Source organism: Neomonachus schauinslandi, chromosome X, assembly GCF_002201575.2.
Source record: "Neomonachus schauinslandi chromosome X, ASM220157v2, whole genome shotgun sequence".
Lineage (NCBI taxonomy): Eukaryota > Metazoa > Chordata > Mammalia > Carnivora > Phocidae > Neomonachus > Neomonachus schauinslandi.
Window position 1 is genome coordinate 55,287,717 of NC_058419.1, and position 22,258 is coordinate 55,309,974.

General features: G+C 34.3%; 1 protein-coding gene across 1 annotated transcript in view; it reads right to left on the reverse strand.

The window, feature by feature from the left end:
• The window catches only part of DACH2 (dachshund family transcription factor 2), a 990,389-nt gene that overhangs the window by 41,664 nt on the left and 926,467 nt on the right, over window positions 1-22,258 (reverse strand). The window contains exons 9-12 of the mRNA XM_021683434.2: window positions 15,620-15,768; window positions 15,347-15,494; window positions 9,672-9,818; window positions 7,630-7,695 (exon numbers count right to left, since the gene is read on the reverse strand). Of these exons, the coding sequence (XP_021539109.2) occupies window positions 7,630-7,695; window positions 9,672-9,818; window positions 15,347-15,494; window positions 15,620-15,768 (510 nt within the window). The remainder of the gene's footprint in view (window positions 1-7,629; window positions 7,696-9,671; window positions 9,819-15,346; window positions 15,495-15,619; window positions 15,769-22,258) is intronic.

Sequence of the window (22,258 nt, forward strand, 5' to 3'; positions counted from 1 at the left end):
CGTTAAATTCACTTTAATTTCCAAAATTGATTGTTATATGGTTATTATAAATGAGAAAGAAATTCCTTATAGCAAACAAATAAGACTTTATGCTAATGGCCCACGGTAAAGAATCCTGGCCTAAGTTACATAACTGAGGATCTGTTAAGGTCTTGTTCTGATAGATGATGTGAGTTTTGCCACAAATAGAAAAGTTTTTTCTGTTTTTATTTCAACTTCTCTACACAGTTTTAAATAGAAAAGAGAGCTGTATGATATTTGTGTAGTTTTTATAAGCACTACCCCAATCTCTGAGAAGTTTTAAGGCAGAAGTGATTATTTAATTAGAGTTGGTTTTAGGCTATTTTGGTTAATTAACTACGAGCTGGAAAAGCTTTCTTCCATCTAGGTCCTGCTGCATTGTTCTGCATGGGATAATGTTTCAGTCTAGTTAAATATCCTAGCTAGCTGACTATGAGAAATTTTAACAGTATGGATCGACAGTGATAATATCGGGCGCCTGGGTGGCTCAGATGGTTAAGTGTCTGCCTTCGGCTCAGGTCATGATCCCAGGGTCCTGGGATCCAGTCCCACATCGGGCTCCCGGCTCAGCGGGGAGCCTGCTTCTCCCTCTGACCCTCTCCCCTCTCATGCTGTTTCTCTCTCGCTCGCTCTCTAAAAAATAAATAAAATCTTAAAAAAAAAGTGATAATATCAACAGAAATTGACAATAAGGATAATGACCGAGGGAGTTAAGATTCCTATGTTTTATTTATTTTTTATTATGTTAAGTTAGTCACCATACAGTACTTCATTAGTTTTTGATGTTTCAGAACCCACTGTCAGTAGCAAGCCAAATAACTTCTCTTAGGCTATTTCCCTACTTATAAAATGGAGGTTAATCATACCTTTCTTAATTATCATACAGGGATAATCCTGGTAGAGGATGTGCATGTTAAGAATGGCACAAAGACAAAATCCTCTTTCTGATGGAATTGTTACTATTGAGAGAACTAACAGTAAGCCTGGGCTTGCCACATTTTGTACAACTGAACAGGAAAACTTAACTAAATATAAAAAAAATCAAAGTCTTCAAAAGGAAGGGAGACTGGAGGGAACTGGGAAGGGAGACATCTTAAACGGGTTTATTATTTGAGTTCCTGGAGACAACCATGCCTGAATCTATCCCTGGAAGTTTCAGTTAACTCACCCAATAAGTTACCTTTTTAAATTAAGCCCTCCCTCACCCTATCCCCAAAAAAGAGAAGAATGGCACAAAGTTCACCAGGCTATACAAATACTAGATCTTGCCTTTCTTTTTTCATTTTTCCAGTTTTAGGATTATTCAATAAGCATGTTGGTATAGAACCAGAAAACATTTATGTGGCTGCAACATCATTCTGCTTTTTTTTTTTCATTTTATTCTACTTATTTAAAGAAAGTGGTATGACAACAATGACATATTATTACAGCCTTCTATGAAAATGCTGTGTGTTTTTAATTAATTTAATTAATCATTAATTAATTAAATGTGAAACCAAGGGACTTTTAATCAGAGAAAGTTTTCCTTTTGCATTTTCCTCAAGCTTATCTGGGTTTGGGGAGGGATAGAGTGAATTTTAAGCTTAAAAATGTGTAAGTACAGGGCACCTGGGTGGCTCAGTTGGTTAAGCGACTGCCTTCGGCTCAGGTCATGATCCTGGAGTCCCGGGATCGAGTCCCACATCGGGCTCCCTGCTCAGCAGGGGGTCTGCTTCTCCCTCTGCCCTCTTCCCTCTCGTGCTCTCTGTCTCTCATTCTCTCTCTCTCAAATAAATAAATAAATAAATGTGTAAGTACAGAGGAGGGAGCATAAAGTAACTGGTTAAGCAGTTACAGAGTTGAGTTAAACAACCCTTCCTCGGTAAGAGTCAGAAAGATCTTTTGATTAATGAATTAGTTCTATAGACTTCCAAAATGCTGAATAGCAGAGCAACCTATTTTGAATTACAAGTCTCACTATCTTGCTATCACTACAATTATAATTTCATCTATTTTGTAAGTGAGATGTAACGGGAATTGTATGTCTTAGATCTGCAGATGGGACTTTATGTTATCATCATTAGTGTGACAGCATTTCAGTCATTGCAAATATTCTGTTAACAATGTAGTGGTAGGTGGTGCAAGCCACCCCTTGACAACCAAGCCCTAAATCATCAAGTAATGTAAGCTCTTTACATCCTCCTTAGAAAGAACTAAAAGCAAAATGTGTGCTATAATCTGACAGGTATTTCACAGAAAAAGGTATGATATGGTCTGGGAGGTACCATCAATCAAGATAAAAATCCTGTGAAGGATGAAGAAAATGAGAGAGGAATACTTCCTGGGGGAGAAAATAAAAAGACTTGGACCATCTAATGAATCTTACAGGGAAAAAATACTGCTGCTTTAGGGGAAGATGCTAAAATCTTCTCTGTAGGGTGTGTGCTACAGTCTTTTTTCACTCTATGATGGCAGTTGCAGTAAAGTTTCTCTGAGTAGTAAAAGGCTCCTACTCTTAAAGGAAGCATTTAAGAGGAAAGAAGACCCACTTCCCACAATCTTTCTAATCTCTGACACACTGTACACTTTAGAAAAGAACATTTCCACTTTACAATGGGAATATTAAAGTGCCTATGTATACCTTCCAGCATAGTATGATACATAAAAGGGGAGGACAATTAATGATTGATGAAGATAGAGTGGGAAGTAGTCTGTGGAACCCCAAGAGAAAGATGTAGAGCACAATGTGGTGGGAATTAGTAGAAAAGCCTATAGAGAAATTCTACCTGCTCTCCTTTTAGTGTTTCTTGTCAAATCACATACATGGCAAGTAATCATATACGATTTAGTTTTTCCAGTCTCCTTACTTGCTCCTACCATCATTTCATTGCTATTCTACCAGATTCTGCAATAACAATTTTAGCCCAAGGGTAATTGTTTCCAATAAATTTTGGCATGCCATCTGAAGCTCATTGGAGGAATGTTATGCTGGGTAACCAAGTGAGCAGCAAAGATGGAATATAAGGAAGTTTCAAAGGTCAAGGAAGGCTAGACATTGCTCAAATTGATTTTGAGAGAGTAGATGCGAATATACATAATCATATATATTTCACAGTATAAATATATATTAAAATTTCTATATTATAAACACATATATTAAATTACATTGTAAGATATAAGTGTGTTTTTTAGCATGGAAGTGTTAAAATTGTGTCTGTTACTTTTAGAGTCAAATGACACTTTAGTCACCTTTTTTTAATTCTTCAGTGGCATCTTCACCAAGTGCTGCAGAGATGAGATCATGCTTTTTATATTTTAGAATGGTTAGTCTATATTTTCTGAATAAGCTTTCACATTTTTCTGAACAAAAATGGCTCAGAAGGGAAAAAATTTTAGTAGGTTTATCTTTTGCATCAAATTTTGGTTTACTTTTAACACATAGGTTAGATTTAATATCTATTCCTGGAGTGTTAGTAGCAAAAGGAAGGAAAATTAGTTAAGATTCCACCATATTTATGGAAAAATATTTTCTAGTGTTAAATCATTTTGTGTCATGGTCAAACATGTAGAGAAAAAAAGCAAATGTAAAAATTATTCGCACAGACTGACATTCTTCTTGCAAAAAGTTTCTAATTTGTCTGTTTTTTAAATTTTGTTTTGTTTCATTTTCCCCAAACAAATACAATGGCAGGAACAGGAGCAATATGTCACTGTGCCCTTGCAATTTATGATGTTATCTCCCTTGAACTTTTTTTATTTTATTTCATTACTAGAAAGTCAGTTCATGAAGGCTGTTGTGTGTTTTCTAAAACTTAATGGCTGCATATCCTGGGCTTGTTTTATCTGTCATTATTAATATGATGAGGTCAGTTTTCAAAAATTTAAGAACATGCACTGTCAACTGTAGCAGTAACCCCTAACAATGAAATATAGTCATACAAGAGTTAACTAAGGTATAAACATGCAAAAGAAGTCTCCCTGTGATCGTAAAATGATGTTATTTTCTGTTCAGCAGTTCATGTTACTGCTGTTCGTGCTAATTAATTAAAGGAGCTGTTGCTCTAACGGGCAAATAGGGAATCTAAGAAACTGCGAGGGTTTTTAGGTCTCCAAGTGAAGTTAAGGCAATCTGGGCACGGGCAATCAAATGTAATGAAATCACTTGTCAGTGCTAAGCTTGCAAAAACTGTGAAGTTTGACTAGGGAGTAAAAGGATTATAATTAGATTTCCGATAGGATAATAACTAAATGGCAGAACACAGTAAAGAGAAAATATTACTTTGTTAGCTAATGGTACTGCTGTTCAGTTTTAGTTTTTATCAGTGCATTTGTAGCTGTGCTAATTTAATTTGCTTTTATCAGCAGAAATGCACTACGCAAATGGTACTTGAACGTCATTTGCAAAAATCATTGATCTGAAGGTGCACTTAATGACACCCAGTATGTTTATTTTATGTGAAACAGAGATTGGATGATAAGATGGTTAATGTGCTGTCTTGCAGGTCCTCAACTGAGTTATGTGAATCTAGGTGGGACAATATTATTGTATATGCTCCACCGAATCCTTCACCTCCATCAATAGTGGACAGAGCCATTAGAATGAATATGTATTCATTGTTTGATCACCATAAAATATTCAGAAGGAGCTGCTATAATAGACTGCTAAAATAAGGGTTACAAAAGGTGGCTTATGCATACCTTGTCTGTCAAACAACATTCGAAGCATAAAAGACATGAAATAACTAAGCTAAAGAGATTTAGAATACATGTAAGAATCTTAGTACAAAGAATCTTTGTACTAAAGTCCATGTGATAATTATCATAAAACTGTATATGACTTTATTACTTTTAAAGGGGGCCAAGCAACATTCTTCCAAGTCCTCTTTAAAACTCTTTTAAGGAGATATCCCATTGGAACTAATTTAATTTCCAAAAGCGAGAACACTGGGTGATTGATAGATTTCTATCCAGCAGAGCTATTGACAATAGGAAGAGAAAAGTCTTCACTGATGCTGGAATTGTTTGCTGTGATAAAGATGAGTTTTGGAAATGGCACTCGATTGGCATGCCTGAAATGACCCTCATAAACAATGCTAGCAAATACTTTTCCAAGATAAAAAATGGGTAATTGAGGGAAATGGAAAGATGAAATCAGTATCAAAATAAGTCCCAAAAGATAAAAACTATAGCACACAAGAACAAAAGTAATTAGGAAGAATGAAAAAATAATGGCTAAGTTTGCATTTTATGTTTTCCAGGCATTATACATTTTCTGAAGTTCATAAATGCATATAAAAGTAATTTTTCAATACTGAACATCTTAAATAATAAGTAACATTACTGGGATTTTCAGGTAATTATTTGAAATGATTGATTTTGTGAACTATATGCAAAATAGTTCTGATAATATTTTCAGGCACCTATCCTACTGGCTAATAAAACCTGTTTTTTTTTTTTTTGCTTAAAAAATAAACTTATTTTAGATATTAAATTGTGATTCTGCTGTCATATTAACACAAAGCATTCACTCTAGTTTTCCATAAATTGATGATGGGAACTTTATCATTTATAGTGCTTAAATGCTATGCTAAGAGAGATGAGAATGTGTACTTTTCCATTTTCATTACATTTATCAAGATTATTTAACATAACCTAAAAGGTAGATATTCAATAAGTATTAACACACCATACTTTACCATATATTGACACTATTAATGACAAATATTAGAGAATTTGATCTGTAATTTGAAAAAAGTAATAAAAGTTAATTCCCTTGCTTTAAAATCAGTTCTATTTTAATCCTTTTAAAAGTTTACTAATTCCCTCATATTTAGCCAGCAAAAAATAGTAGAACTTATTAAAAGTATGCTCAATGAAAATAAATATTAAATGTGTCCTACCCTAATCACAAATTAATATGCAAAAGCTATTCTTTGCAGATTTTGTTAAAATAAGGAAATTTAAACCAAATAGAAGGCTTTTGATTTATATCTAACCTCCCATGAATAAGATATCTGTTTTTTGTTGCATGGAAATTAAATAACTTTAGGACAGTAAAAAAACTTGTATTTATTTCAGAGTTGGGAAAGATGTTACTGCTGCAACTTAAAGGCACCATATACATTAAACAAACAGCAATGAATTGAAAGTATAAGATTAAAGGATAATAAAGATACAACCCACTGATGGTGTGTTTGCTTTAACCTCTTCAGTTCCAAAGCTGACCTTATATCCCATCAAAGGAGGGGCACAATCAAACTCAATGTTCCATAAAAGACTGGGTCTGTATTTGTGTGCCACAATTAAGAAGTCATCAAATGCTTCAGGCTTATTCAACCCTACCTTGGCCCACTATGTGGTAGCAAACTCAACTAGTGGTAGCCCACAACTAGTAGGGCTTTCCTCATAAATTTAACTGTGGTGAATTGATTGGACAAACACTGAGTCTCGTCCATATTGGCTTTGGTCACACTGACACAGCTTTTAAATTGAGGGAAGAATGCAGGCAAGCAAAAGAGGGGTAAGAAATATCAAAAGCTTCACTGAATGAACTAAACATACATGCTTTCACACTTCGCAAAATTAACGCATTAATTAGGTCTACTCAACTGCAGCAGAAACAGGCATTATCAGAAGATCTATGAACTCTATATTCCTTGTTTTGTAAAAATGATGGACAAATCTACATGAATGAGGGTTTCTAAATTTTCTGAAACTGACACATAAATGGTGACACACAAAAGAACCCAAATGGATCTTTTAGTCACATCTGGTTTTGTTGCCTTCATGCAGATCCAGTCATCACACAATGGAAAGGCATTGATCAGTTAATCCTCTAGCAAGCAAGATATCCATGATTGTCTTGCTTTCTGAATTTAGGAAATCATTTTCTCATGGAGTTGCCTTTTCTTTTTTATTAGAGTGAGACATTTTTTCATATTAAACATAAAAATAAAGGTAATCTTCATACAAAGGGCTAGAAAACTGCATTAGAATCAGACTAGAAAAACTCCAGTGGTTAAATTCAATTTCTCTTTTCAGGTTGTTTTGCACTCCAGTGAAATTCTATATTGATTTGTTTCATCTATTCTCTTACTACTGAGTATTTTTAAAAATTTTAAAGGATCTAAGCATTTATGGGAATCCTGAGAATCATGAATAAGTCGTGGTCTTATTTCCATATTTATATAGTTTCTCAAGTTATCTAAATTTGGTATTGGAATTTAGAAGTTGATAAAAAGTATTGTCTAAAACTCATTAAACATATTGATAGGTTATGATTATTCTACCTGTGGTTTTTACAAACATTAGTGAGATTTTTAAAAGTATATTATTGAAAAACTTTGGAAAGGTAAATTATATTCACATTTATGCATTTTTAGAATATGCCTAACACATAAATATACATCCTTTTAACAGCTAAACATACAAGAAATTTGCCCACATTGTATATGTAAAATTATTAGTCCCTATGTATATAATCTCAAAAAACATTGAAGACTTCTGCCTCTGCCATAAAGTAAGAAGAATTAAACTTATTTCTTTTATTTATATAAAGAATATCAACATAGGAGCTCATGCCCACCCCATATCCGACAGTTATAGAGAGGAGTATGCTGTTTACTGTACCTTGCATAGCAGTACTATCATGAGAAGTCCCATTGTTGTCTATTTCAATGTCTGGAATTCCAGTATCTGAAAGAAGTGACATTCAAGATTAAGGTACAATTCTATTTTTTTCTGATTCTACTTAAAATGAAACCAGTAATTTGGTCCTATAGATAACACAAGACCTTAGATGGAATTTTTGTTTTTGTTTTTGTATGTCTGTTTTTAATGGTAAGAGGGAGGATTATAAACTATAGCTGAATTGTACAATTTGGCATATAGTTTCAAGTATATAGTAAATACTTATTTACTTTATTCTCTAGATATAATTCTAAGGAAAATAATCCCCTCAGACTATCAGGTAACATGACCTGACTGTAGAATAAGAAAAAGATGGATACAATTGCATAAATGGGACTTCCCCATTCTTATGCTATACTTTTCATTGTAAAATGTGATAGATGATGAGATTATCTCTATGCTAAGCACACTGAACACCAAAGCACAAGTTATGGTTTGGGGTCTTTATGCAGTACTGGCTATAAGGATAAAAAGATACACAAATTGTTTTTGAAAAAAATTTGAGAAAAAAGAAGTAGTTAGGTTTTTATTTTCAACTTTAAATATGAGATGTGATTATCTAAAAGCTATCCATATCCATGAAGCACAGCTTTATATGAGCATTTCTGTATATACACATTTGCTTGGACACTCTTGGGTAATGTGATAATAGATGCCAATGTATCACCCAATGCCATCAAAGATTAATATAAGAAAATGATTTGAATACAAGGTACCCATCATGCTGTAGAAACAGTTGTTTTTCCTTCATGATAGAAAAGCTAGACCTAGATGGAGTTCAATTATGGGTGGATTTTAAATATGTAAAAAAGAAGTCAAACCACTTCAGAATGACAAGTTCAGGGCCTCAAATAACAATAATGAGTGCACAGAACATATGTCCCATTGCTACTCAAGATGTCCCATTGTGTAAAATATTAATGTATAATTACTTACTCTTTTTTTTTTCTGTGTCTCAACGAGGCATGGTTAGCATGAGCTAATAATCTAGCATTGTATTTCTATTGGTTGTGAGCACAATGATCCAAGACAGTCACAGTAAAAAGGGAACTGAACTTTTGGAAAGAAAGAATATGACTCACATTTATAAAAAATTCTCTACTCATTCTTAGTATAGGACACTGAAGCACCCTTTTAGTTTTATATGTATGGGTATGTGTACATGTGTGTGTAAATTTCTTAGGCTTATACTTGCTGTACACACATATTAGTTAATATACATATGTATATTTAACATGTCAGTTAAAAATATAAGCTGTCAATGTGCTATGAAAGAAGAACCTGAATATTCTATGAGATGAAATGATGTTGTGGGGTTTCATAATCGAAAATGTAATAAGAAAAATTTGGAATTAAGATATTTCATGACAGAAGCATCTCTTCTCATAAAATCTCCAGGAATGTACTTAGAACATTTTTTTTTCATCCAGGCCCTCCTTAAACCCTCAACGCTGATGCAATCTACATTAAAGAAACCAGCATCCTATAACTCATTAAAATAGAGTACACCAATCATCAGCATATTTTAATATGAATGGACATAAAATACTTACATTTTAGGTGCAAGGAGTTATCAGTATTACTGCTGCTACTGCAAAAGTCAGCAGGGTTTCCTGTTATTCCTAGGCTTTTTGTATCTCCCAGAAGAGGGATTATTTTGATACATTTAATTAATAACTAAAGCACTTGGCCTCAAATTGATTTTTTAATTATTCTTGAACAGAGCCTGCCCCTTCCTTCCTTCCTTCCTTTGTTCTGTCTTCCTTCCTTCCTTTCTTCCTTTCTTCCTTTCTTTCTCTCTTTCTTTTTCTTTCTTTCTTTCTTTCTTCTTTCTCTTTCTTTCTTTCTTTCTTTCTTTCTTTCTTTCTTTCTTTCTTTCTTTCTTTCTTTCTTTCTTTCTCTTTCTTCTCCCTCTCTCTCTTTTTTAAATCGGGTTTTTTTCTTTGTGTACCTTGAGTGTGAAAGTCCAAATCTGATATTACCTTTCAACATCCTCAGGCCACTGTCACTACTAGTGGCTAGCCTAAGTGCTTGTTCCACTTGTTCCCGGCGCTTTGATTCAAATTCCAAGGCTTCCTGCAATTTTCTTTTGGCTTTTTTCTCCTTCTTCAGACGCTTTTGCATGGTAGCTAAAACATGAAAAAGTAAATGGTTGGCAAAACTTCGGCCAACAGTTGCCAGTTTGGGTGGATTATAAACCATAGATACAGATACAAAGAGACACAAATCATATCATTAGCTTCTTTTGGTTCCAGTTCTCATTAGATTCAACCAGATGTTCAATCATACAATTTGCTTCTTTTTGCTTTCACCTTTCCAGTGCATATGCTTTATAATAAACATACATTTGTATGGCAGTGGTAGTAGTGGTAGAAAATTATTTTCTACTTTCACTAACTATGTGCTTGTAATGATAGCATTAAATATTTGATAATTTCTTAGATAGAATTATTGGACACCTGCAATATATTGGTTCATAGCAGGGTTTTAAGTATACCAATCTTCATAGTCTTTCTGAATCAGTTTTTAAAAATTGAGATATTTTCATTGTGACAATAGAAAAACATTCAAGAAACATGTAAAATTAAAAATTTTAAACATGTTAAAAGTGTTTACATATAATTAAAATATTTTTATTGAACTAATTATGATGCTAATTTAAGTTTCATTTGCATTTATTTCACAGTTCAAGGTCTTTCACATAAATGACCTTCAGCAACTTGAAAAGAATAATTTACCCAGGTAAATTTATGTTTATGTGAAACAAAAATTCAGAAGTCTGAGGTAATAACAAAATTGCAAAACTTGAAAAAAAGACACTGAGAAAATATGGTTTCTGTTACTTTTTAAAATATTTATTTATTTTGAGGGGGGAGGGGCAGAGGGAGAGAATCTTCAAGAAGACTCCCCACTAAGTGTAGAGACTCAGTGCAGGATCTATCTCACAACCCACAAGATCATGACCTGAGCCAAAACCAGGAATCTGACACCTAGCTGACTGAGCCATCCAGGCACCCCTGGGTTCTGTTATTTTTTGATGAAAGATTATTAAATGAGGTTCAACATAAAAATATTTTACTATTTTAATTATACCTAATTATCACCATTCATATAAAGCATTTAACAAATTATTTAAATCAGAAATCTAGATTATTCAAATTAATGTATAATTTAATGTCCTTAATAATACAAAATTTTGCTTCTGGTAAAATCATTGGCTCAAAAACATTCTATATGTTGATTCCCTTGAAATTTATGATTACGTATATTACAAACAATGTCATAGTGAAGAGAGAAGCAAAAAAATGTGCACCTTTAGCTCAAAAGACTGACCTAAGTAGCTTGCATTGTTTCAATGAGGATCACTTATGTGCTAATTGCTACATTCTTTAAGGGTCTTATGACTGCCTGTAAACCTCACTGATAGTTACCATGAATTGAATGATAAGCACCAGAGAAATATCATGAAAGCAGTTTTATGAGTTGTTATTTGAAGAAGACATTTATGATGTAATACTCCCTGCATATCCCCTCCCTTTTGAGCACTAAGCATATAACCACCAGCTTCATACAGCAAAAAGTACAGCTCTTTCTGCCCATGGGTCCTATCCCCATGCTACTTAAATAAACTTACTAAGTTGCACTGTAAAACATCTCAAGAATTCTCTTTTGACTGTTGTGCTCAACAATCCCACAGCATCAGCATATTACTTTAAATTATATAAATAAATAATAACTATCATTTATTTAGGATGTACTATGTACTGAACATTTTTTCTGGGACTATATCTAGGTTTTTAATTGGAAAAAAATAGGAATTCTAAATATACATATATACACAAAACTATGTTTTTATATAATATTTACATATATATAATTACTATTCTTTCTATATACTTGGAGAGTTGTTACTTTTAACCATAAGATCAATTGCCCCCCTCTTTCTTTTTCTTTTTTCTAATTTTATTTTATTTTATTATGTTATATTAATCACCATACATTACATCATTAGTTTTTGATGTAGTGTTCCATGATTCATTGTTTGTGTATAATACCCAGTGCTCCATTCAGTACGTGCCCTCTTTAATACCCATCACCAGGCTAACCCATCCCCCCAACCCCCTCCCCTCTAGAACCCTCAGTTGGTTTCTCAGAGTCCATAGTCTCTCATGGTTCGTCACCCCCTCCGATTCCCACTCCTTCATTTTTCCCTTCCTGCTATCTTCTTTTTTTTTTAACATATAATGTATTATTTGTTTCAGAGGTACAGGTCTGTGATTCATCAGTCTTACACAATTCACAGCGCTCACCATAGCACATACCCTCCCCAATGTCTATCACCCAGCCACCCCATCCCTCGTACCCCCCACCACTCCAGCAACCCTCAGTTTGTTTCCTGAGATTAAGAATTCCTCATATCAGTGAGGTCATATGATACATGTCTTTCTCTGATTGACTTATTTCGCTCAGCATAATACCCTCCAGTTCCATCCACGTTGTTGCAAATGGCAAGATCTCATTCCTTCTGATGGCTGCATAATATTCCATTGTATATATATACCACTTCTTCTTTATCCATTCATCTGTCGATGGACATCTTGGCTCTTTCCATAGTTTGGCTATTGTGGACATTGCTGCTATAAACATCAGGGTGCACGTACCCCTTCGGATCCCTACATTTGTATCTTTGCCCCCCTCTTTCTTTTCAATCATATGACTTCAGATAAAGAGTTCGCCCTTTGTCATAAAAAGTTGGTTATACTGGATATGAGATATTTAGGGAACTAGAAAGGATTTTAAGTGATTATCCAGTTCAACTATTGGAATAGATGATGATACTGAGGTTTACAGAGATGAAGTACATAATTTTTTTCTAAATCAATGAGGATAACAGATTATGTTCCTATAATTATGCTAGTCATTGTATATAAATGTGAAAAACAGTGCTTAGCACAGAGCAAGTTGATAAGCATTAGCCAGTAGTAGTAGTACTAGTAGTAGTACTAGTAGTAGTGGCAGTAATGATAGTAGTAGTGATAATGTGATATGTTATGGTAGTAGCAGTGGTATTATTATTAGATCATAATATGCCACATTTATTAAATACAAATACTTCAGAATAAGTTTGATAGTAGATAAAATACTGCATCTACCATGTCTAGGCCATTTTTATTTTTATTTTTCTTAAAGATTTTATTTATTTACTTGAGAGTGCAAGTGAGCATGAGCTGGGGACAGAGAGCAGGAGCAGGCATGGGAGGAGAGCATGAGAGGGGCGTGGAAAGCATGTGGGGGGTAGAGCATGAGCCATAAGCAAGGGAGAGGGTAAGAGCTTGAGATGGGGGGAGGGGCAGAGGGAGAGGGAGAAAGAGGTTGAAGCACGCTCCCCACTGAGCAGGGAGCCCAAGTCTGGGCTCGATCCCAGGACCCCAGGATCACGACCTGAGCCAATGGCAGATGCTCAACCAACTGAGCCACCCAGGCTCCCCTACTATGTCTAGTCCTCTTTAAAAGACAATAGATGTGATAATAATTATAAAGATAGACCTGAAGAGTCTATGAGAAGTTAATAAACCGAAATTGGTATGAGCACAACCCTAAAACTTAGAAGCCATTTTTATTCTATATAGTAGATATGCAGAAGTCAATCTGAGAATGTTATTATATTTAACATATGATTATTAGGTTCTTTAGTATAAAAATTATTCTACTAAAAATATGTGTTTTTATGACTGTTAACCATATAATCTATTTTGCATACCAAATGCCAGAAATAAATGATTTTTTTCTAAACTGTAAAAGACTAATTAACTTTTACTTAATAGTATTTAATAATTTTGGCAAGATAAGGAGAGGTTTAATTCTTTTGTTTTTAAGATTTTATTTATTTATTTGTCTGTTTATTTATGTAAACTCTACAACCAATGTATGGCTTGAACTTACAACCTTGAAATCAGGAGTCACATGTTCTACCAACTGAGCCAACCCCCCATGGTACCCCCCATTTTTTAAAGATTTTATTTTTGGGTGTTATACAAAAACAATGAATCATGGATCACTACATCAAAAACTAATGATGTATTGTATGGTGACTAACATAACACAATAAAATAAAATTAAATTTAAAAAAGATTTTTTTTAAACAGTTTTAATTATTTTTAAATGCAGTGACTGAATTTATATTTTGAACCAGACTAACAGTGATTCCCAGGCCTTAAGGAAAATATACAGTAAGCTTTCAACTACTTGCCAAAATTTTTGGAATATAATATACTACTTTGAAATAATGAAAAATTAGTGGATTTCACTCAACTGGAATTATTCTTCCTTGTTTAAGCAGACATTATCTACCTTGTGGATTTTCTCTCCCTTTCTTTGCCTCTCCTTCCCACTCTTTAATTATTTTATTGAATTTTTACTTAGTGACCCTTCCATAGAAGAGTAAGCAGAGAAGAGAAGAAGTTGAAATTCACAAACATCACTTTTGTTGATGTTTAGTAATTTATGGTAAATGTAAGGAAAAGGTGGAAATTATTAGCTGAAGTGAAGTTTTAAATTTTCTCTGGTTTTGATATGAACTAATCTCTTTATCCATATCTGTACATAATCTAATGTCTACCCATGGTTGGAAAGTTATTCTATTTGTGAACATTAATTTTCCATTCTCTCTCTTTTGTGTCCATCCTTACTTATGCAATCCTTGTTCAGTCCTCACCACCACTGCCAGGAGCAAACTCATTTTACATAATTTCCTTGTTTTTAGTCTTACTCCAAGCCCTCTTTAATCTATTCCCAATACCAAAGTGGTCTAATTTAAATCAGACCAGATCATGCCCCCTGCTTATCTTTGACTACTTCCCATCACCTATAAGACAAAATCCAAGCTAATCTTTTACATGGTTAAAAATGTCTTTTACAGTTTAGCTTCTACCCTCATCTTTCTCCATCATCTCTTACAGTTCACTTCATAAAATTCAGAGCCACAGTAATAACAAACTTTATAGTTGTCAATGTATGAGGCTTCTTGCCTTCATGCTTATGCTCACTGATACCTCTATCTAGAATGTCCAAATCGCTCAGATACTCTCATGTCCTTTCTTAGCCTACTGATCTTCAGATTCAAGTATTAGCATCAGGAAACCTTCCTCAATCATTCACTCCCCCACCAAGCTGAACTAACTACCCCTTCTCTATATAACCATATATACTGTGCATCATTGTTCTTGCCACTTTGTCTTGAAATTAACTGGTTGGTTGTGCTAGCCCTCTAAAATGTAAATCTCTCAAGGATAGAGACTGAGTTTTATTTATCTTAAATCCCTAGAATCTAGCACTGTTCTTGGCAAAGATTAAGCATTTCATCTACAAGAAATTATTAGATTAACTATATCCAGGGGTATTTTATGAAATTGTGAGAAAACTAAGAATATTCATATTTTCCAAATATGCAACTGGCCTGAAGTCCAGATCTATTTCATTATCTTTAATAATAAAGAGAAATAGTATAAATATCTTACCAAGTGGATTACACACAGTATTTGATTCTTAGCTTGCCATTTTTTTCAGTAGTTCCAAGCTATCCCTGAGAATAATTCTACTACTATTGAGAATATCTATAACAAAATATTTATTCTGTAATTGAACTTGTTAAACTTACTTCTGCTTTGAAGCTCAACTGCGAGTTGTCTTTCAAGGTTTTCTCTAATTTCTCTCTCTCTACAGAGCTCCATTCGCAGTTCCTTTTTTTCTTGTTGAATCTGCTTCTCCTGGATGTGAGCATTATCCAAAGCCACTTTCAGTAGGCCCTGTCAAAGTACAGCAAATGACATGCAGTTCATCTTATCTGTTTTAGTTTCTCAAATCTGAAATAATTAATGTAGATGCTAATGTCTTGTATTACATTTATTTTGTTTATAGAAATATTGTTGACCTGAATGTTGGTCAACAGAGTCTCCACGGAGGACAGACTATCAGCAAAAATGAACGGTCCAGGGAATCCAGGAGGCAATGCCTGCCCAGGAGTCAGTTGAATCTTCTCCAAGGGTGTCTTCATCATTGGAATTTGAAATGGTACTTCTTCTGGAAAAAACAAAATTATATCAGAATGTTCACAAATTAACAGGTCAAAATTTTCACTGTGTTTCCTTTACCTCTAATAGCATCTATAAATATTTTGTTTGTAAAACTAGATGATGGAAAACTCTTAATTGGAAGTTATACTTATTCCCCAGCTGCTTCTAGTTTCTTAAAATAAATGTTTCAGTAAATAATCAGTGAAAATGAAACGACATTTACTGCTAAAGAGGCATGAGACTTGGAGAAACACATTTATGATATGTTTATGAATACCTATAAATTAATCAAATCCCCTCCTTGTAAAGCATACACTGTTTTTTTTCCTTTTCAAATCTGTCATCTATCATTGATTATCTATCTATCATCTATTATCTATCACCTCCATTCTTTAATAGGCTTATCAAAGTATAATTCATACACAATAAAATTCACCTATTTTAAGTGTACATTTCAATGTTTTTTAGTAAATTTACAGAGTTGTGCAATGATCATCGCAAATCTACCTTAGAACATCTTGATCACCCCAAAATACCCCTCATGCCCATTTACAGTTAATGTCCTTCTCCCACCCTCCAGCCCTTGGCAATAACTAATCTACTTTCTGCCTCTATAGGACTGCCTTTTCTGGATATTTTACACAGATAGATACAATATGTGGTCTTTTATGTCTGGCTTCTTTTACTTAGCATGTTTTTGACTTTCATCTATGTGGTAGCATGTATCAGTGGTTTCTTCCTTTTTATTGATGAAAAGTATTCCATTACATGGATACATTGGTTTTTGTTTAATTATTCACTAGCTGACAGGCATTTAGATTATTTCCAGTGTTAACTTTTATTTTGAAGAATACTACTTATGAAAAAATATTACCTGTGGTGTAGAAACACAAGTTGTATCTTTTCTCCCCTTTTATTTTTATATTATCTTCTCCCACATTCTCATTACTTTAACAAGATTCTCTCTTAGTTTCAGGTAAAGAGACACCAATAGAATTTTTGTTTAATAAGATGTTTTAAACAGATATATCTAATTACAAGAAGAATCTTCTTTTACACTGAGAAGCTAACTACTTGACTATGTACTTGAATTCTGACTGGACATTTTTTATGTTAGATGTACGAACCAGACAGCAATTTTTTCCCTGCAATTATAAACTGGGACATTTTTGACATAGGTAAAAATAAACTGCTACAAAGTAATAATCTTAGAAGGTAGCCAAACAAATCCTGGTATTTTTTTTTTCTAATTCATCTATTTATTTGAGAAAGAGAGAGAATGGAGGGAAGGGGCAAAGGAAGAGTGAGAGAGAGAATCTCAAGCATACTCCCAACCTAGCACAGAGCCCAACACAGGGCTCAATCTCATGACCTTGAGATCATGACCAGAGCTGAAATCAAGAGTTGGATACTTAACTAACTGAGGTACCCAGGCACCCCCAAAACCTGGTAATTTTTTTAGTTTAAATTCAATTAGCCAACACATCATTAGTTTCAGATGTCGTGTTCAACAAATCAACAGTTGTATATAACACCCAGTGCTCATCACATCACATGCCCTCCTTAGTGCCCATCACCCAGTTACCCTATCCCCCACCCACCTCCCCTTTAGCAATTCTCAATTTCTTTCCCATAATTAAGAGTCTCTCATGGTTTGTCTCCCTCTTTGGCTTCTTCCCATTCAGTTTTCCCTCCCTTCCCTTAAGGTCCTCTGCACTGTTTCTTATATTCCACATATGAGTGAAACTATATGATAATTGTCTTTCTCTTATTGACTTTTTTCACTTAGCATAATAACCTCCAGTTCCATCCATGTCAATGTAAATGGTAAGTATTCATCCTTTCTGATGGTTGAGTAACATTCCATTGTATATATATACCACTTCTTTATCCATTCATTTGTTGAAGGACATCTCAGCTCCTTCCACAGTTTGGCTATTGTGGACATTGCTGCTATAATGTTGGGGTGCAGGTGCCCCTTCATTTTACTATATCTGTATCTTTCAAACCCTGGTATTTTTAAATGGCTTCAACAGCAGTGCATGATGGGGTGAATCATAGCACCTCAAACAAAATTACTCTATTCACTACAGTCTCTTCATTTCGGTAACTGGGCACAAGCAAAGTTTGAAAATATGCATCTCCTTAGTCAAAAAAATTTTCAGTGACCCTATATATTGTGAGAGCAATTCAAGAAAAAAAAAAAAAAAAAAAAAAAAAACCTAGGCTTGAATCTGGACCTAACCAATTTTCACAAAAATTTAGCTATTGGTTCTGGTTCCAGTAGGGATAAGAATATGGATTTATCATATAGTTAGAGCTAATTTTTCAATTGCAAGCAGCCTATACATGTAGTATGCAGAGTCTTGAACCACACAGATTTCATTAGTCATGGTTTGCTCCATAGCAAATGGTTTGCCCCATTTACTGAATGGGAAGCTGTGGCATAGAATTGTGGAAACCTTCTGTGAGATTTTTAACAGGACAGCATTATCTCTGAAATAAAATGCTTTTAATAGAGATCACCATTTCCAATTTCTTTTTTTACAAGTTCCAATTTTCCAAAATCTATATGGATAAAAAATGCTGAACAATTATTTTATAGAATTAACGGTTTCATATTATCTGAATCCAAAATGTTATAAAAAGCATTTGTTTATTGGTCTTAAAGAATTCAATAAAATGTATAAATTAACCTGTTAATTTTCTTTTAGCACAGGAAGCTATAATGAACGTATTCTTAGGAATTGTTTTTTTCATAAAACTTTAAAAATAATTTTTGATTATAAATGCATGATGCATGTGTTTTGTACAATTCCCTTGTAAAATTAACCCTAAACTCTTTCCTTCCCTCCTTCCTTCCTTCCTTCCTTTCTTTTTTGCCAGTGGTATTTTTGGAAGAGGTGAAGTATTCCAGAGGGAATGAGCACATTATCAGAAATTCTGTGATCTATTTCAACTGCAAATTTGGAACATTTGAAATATGTCATTAAAAAACTAAATTCTAAAAAAACCCCTAAATTCTAAGATGTTTCAGGCATCATCTCTAATGCTTATAAAGCACATTTCTTAACACCTAACCAAGCAATATTATGTCTTATTTATATTGTTTGAAGTCTATATTTAGCTAGTATTTTGTTTTCTGCACATGACAAGTTTATAGAACACTGATTTATTGATAATAGCTGGGGAGGTTTTACACCTTTGTATTGATGTTTATAAATCTTAAAGTATGAATTTATGTAGCCTGGAAGATCTATTTTTACAAAATGAACTGCTACCAAGTTAGAACATTGACATCCTGCTGATTCAGAGATAATACAATGTTTCCCCTGAATAAACATTTTGTATGGGGGCAGAGTTCTTAAAATTAATGGATTCTTTGTTATATATCACTCTATACACAAGTAATCTCAGTGGTAAGAATCTGAGGGGTGTTCTACAAACAAGGTACCCAAAAATGAAAGCAATATATTCAGTATGCATAAAACAAAATTAAAACTACATTAAAATTCCCAGAAGTCTTCTATTTGGAGATGAAATAAATGCCATTGAATCGGCTGAAAGGAAAATTACTATTGACTATGAAGACAGGTTGCATGGTCTATGGATTGTAATGTTGCTGTACAGTAGATTGAAGTTTCAAAATAGCATTACTCTTCTTTAAAGAGATGGACACAGTTGAATTAGGTGTTGCTTGCCGCAGTGAGGATCAAATGCAAAAAGAATCATATTTCATCGGACCTAGTCAACACCAGGAAAATAAATAGAAATATAAGAGGTATGCAGGCTATGATTCATTTTGATAATCTGGCCCAAGAGAGACACATAGAGACAGCACACAGATTTAAGCTTCTACCAAAAGACAAATGGGACACAGAGGGTGGGAATTGGGATGACAGTGTAGCAGAGGTCACATCGATTTTCAGCAGCAGTTTTTACACAGATGAGATAACCCTGGACTCTATTTGGCCCATTGTTCATATCCTATCTGTCCCACAAGCAATAAACTTCCTAGACCTAGAAAAGGGCAGTAAAGAAGAAGGATTCTACTTATGACTTCTTATGATTAAGTTTCTGTGCTAACCAAACATGCTTTTTCAGACCAAGGTCACATTGCATGTTAAGGTCCATAATAGCCAAAAGCTAGTCGAAGCATATTATATTTTGGTGTACATGAGTGAAAAATGTCAAACCATTTGTCTTTTTTTTTCTGATTTAAATCACATGCTACAAAAATGTATAATAAATGCATTAGAAATCTATTTCAATCTTTTAATAGGTCTTCACATCTGAATGACATCGACATTTTGCTCAGAGTTTAAAGACATTCACTGTTATGTAGGAATTTATTCAGGAGGCTTGAGAAATCCTAATTGGCAATGGAATTAAATATGGACAAGTACTAGAACCATAGACTGTCAGCTAAATTCCTCTCTTTGTAAGCCAGGAAGAAAGGGTTTTGACTGAGCACTTTGATTTAAAAGGCTGGTGCTCAAAATGTGTATATTAAAATCTTTATCAACACACAAAATGCAATGGTATAAACTAAAAGATAAAGATAGGACAACTGCTAAATCTAGCTGAGGACATGAGCAACCTCGTCATTTATTCAAGAGAAGTGGAGACTGCTTTTATTGAGCCTGTTTGTTAAACTTGCTATACTTGGGAATCCATTTGCAGAACAAGCTCTTAATTTTGATTTCTTCTTCAGGGCCCAGATGAATAGATGTAAAAGTTGACAATAACTTTATTTGTATAAAAAAGATAAATAAATGGTAAATGCTCAGAATGAAAAATCCCCCCAAAATGAAAATCAAGACTGCTAGAGACTTCCTATATGAATGCAGTGCTTATTTTCCCACTTTTTCATGGAGTTCAGTGTTTCCTCTTTCCTCTGGGCTTTGAGGATTGTAATACAGGATGGGAAAATTAACAACACTGACTCACTTGGCAGTGGGAAAATGCAGCCACCTGCCGTCAGGTCATCAGTTTTTATTCCTTACCAAATAAATCATATTTCACTATTTTATTTGAGTGCTTTCCCCTAAGTACAGCTGCTCAAGAGACTTTCTTGTGTTGGTGCTGTCAGTATTACATTTGGCACAAGCAAGACACCTGCTTCTCTCTTCCAAACTGAGGAATAATAACAACAAAATGACCAACTGCTGTGTAATTATGTGACTTTCATGAATATAAGGAAGCGTTCATGGTCTGAGTTGAACAACGACTCAAATGTTGCCCTTACCAAATGTGGAAAAGAAAAACTTGATCCCCAAATTGTTACATTTCTTTAGGGAGATGTAAAAAGAAATAATGCTGACAAATGAAGACCAAAAACGAGTAGCAAAAGGGTGAAGGGTCACCAGCCTGAGAAAGTGAGATACAATACTACTAAAACTAGTATGGCCCTGTTTTGCTCTGGATCCTTAGATTACCAATTTGGCATAACAGGTTCCTTTATAAATTATGAATTAAAAATAAGTCATCTTTCAGAAAAAAATATTATGCTGATAACAAATATTATATCCAGTGAAGGTTTGGAAGAAGCATGATACCCAGTCCTTGCTGTTAAGGAGCTGACACATCTTGAATAAAAGTCAACAAGTTATAGAAGTGGACAATTAAGTGTGAAATCATGTGACATATGTTGTCAAGTGCCTCTCAAAGGAGAGATCACTGCAGTCTGGAGTAAGCATTTAAACTGATCCATTCATGGGGCGCCTGGGTGGCTCAGTCGGTTAAGCGTCTGCCTTGGGCTCAGGTCGTCATCTTGGAATCGCGGGATCAAGCCCCGCATCGGGCTCCCTGCTCCGCGGGAAGCCTGCTTCTCCCTCTCCCACTCCCCCTGTTTGTGTTCCCTCTCACTGTCTCTCTCTCTCTGTCAAATAAATAAATAAAATCTTAAAAAAAATAAAAATAAATAAATAATCCATTCACTCTAGATGAAAAGTGTTCCCACTATCATTAATATAAATCCCGTGGACTTCCCCAAGATATTAGGTATACCAACAAGGTGCCTTGCTCAAAATAGCATTGAAAAAACTGGGTTAAACAATGATAAACAGTTTTAATTAAAGCAAGGGTTAGCAGATAAATTACAGGGTGTTTAGTGAAATTTGAATTTCGGATAAACAGCAAATGATTTTTCAATGTAAGTATGTCTAAAATACTCCATGGGACATCGTTATACTAAATAAATAATTTGTTGGGGCACCTGGGTGGCTCAGTCATTAAGCGTCTGCCTTCGGCTCAGGTCATTATTTCAGGGTCCTGGGATTGAGCCCCACATCGGGCTCCCTGCTGGGCGGGACGCCTGCTTCTCCCTTCCCCACTCCCTCTGCTTGTGTTCCCTCTCTCGCTATGTCTCTCTCTGTCAAATAAATAAATAAAATCTTAAAAATAAATAAATAAATAAATAAATCTTTAAAAAATTTTTTTAAAAAATTGTTGTTGGGGTGCCTGGGTGGCTCAGTCAATTTCAGCTCAGGTCATGA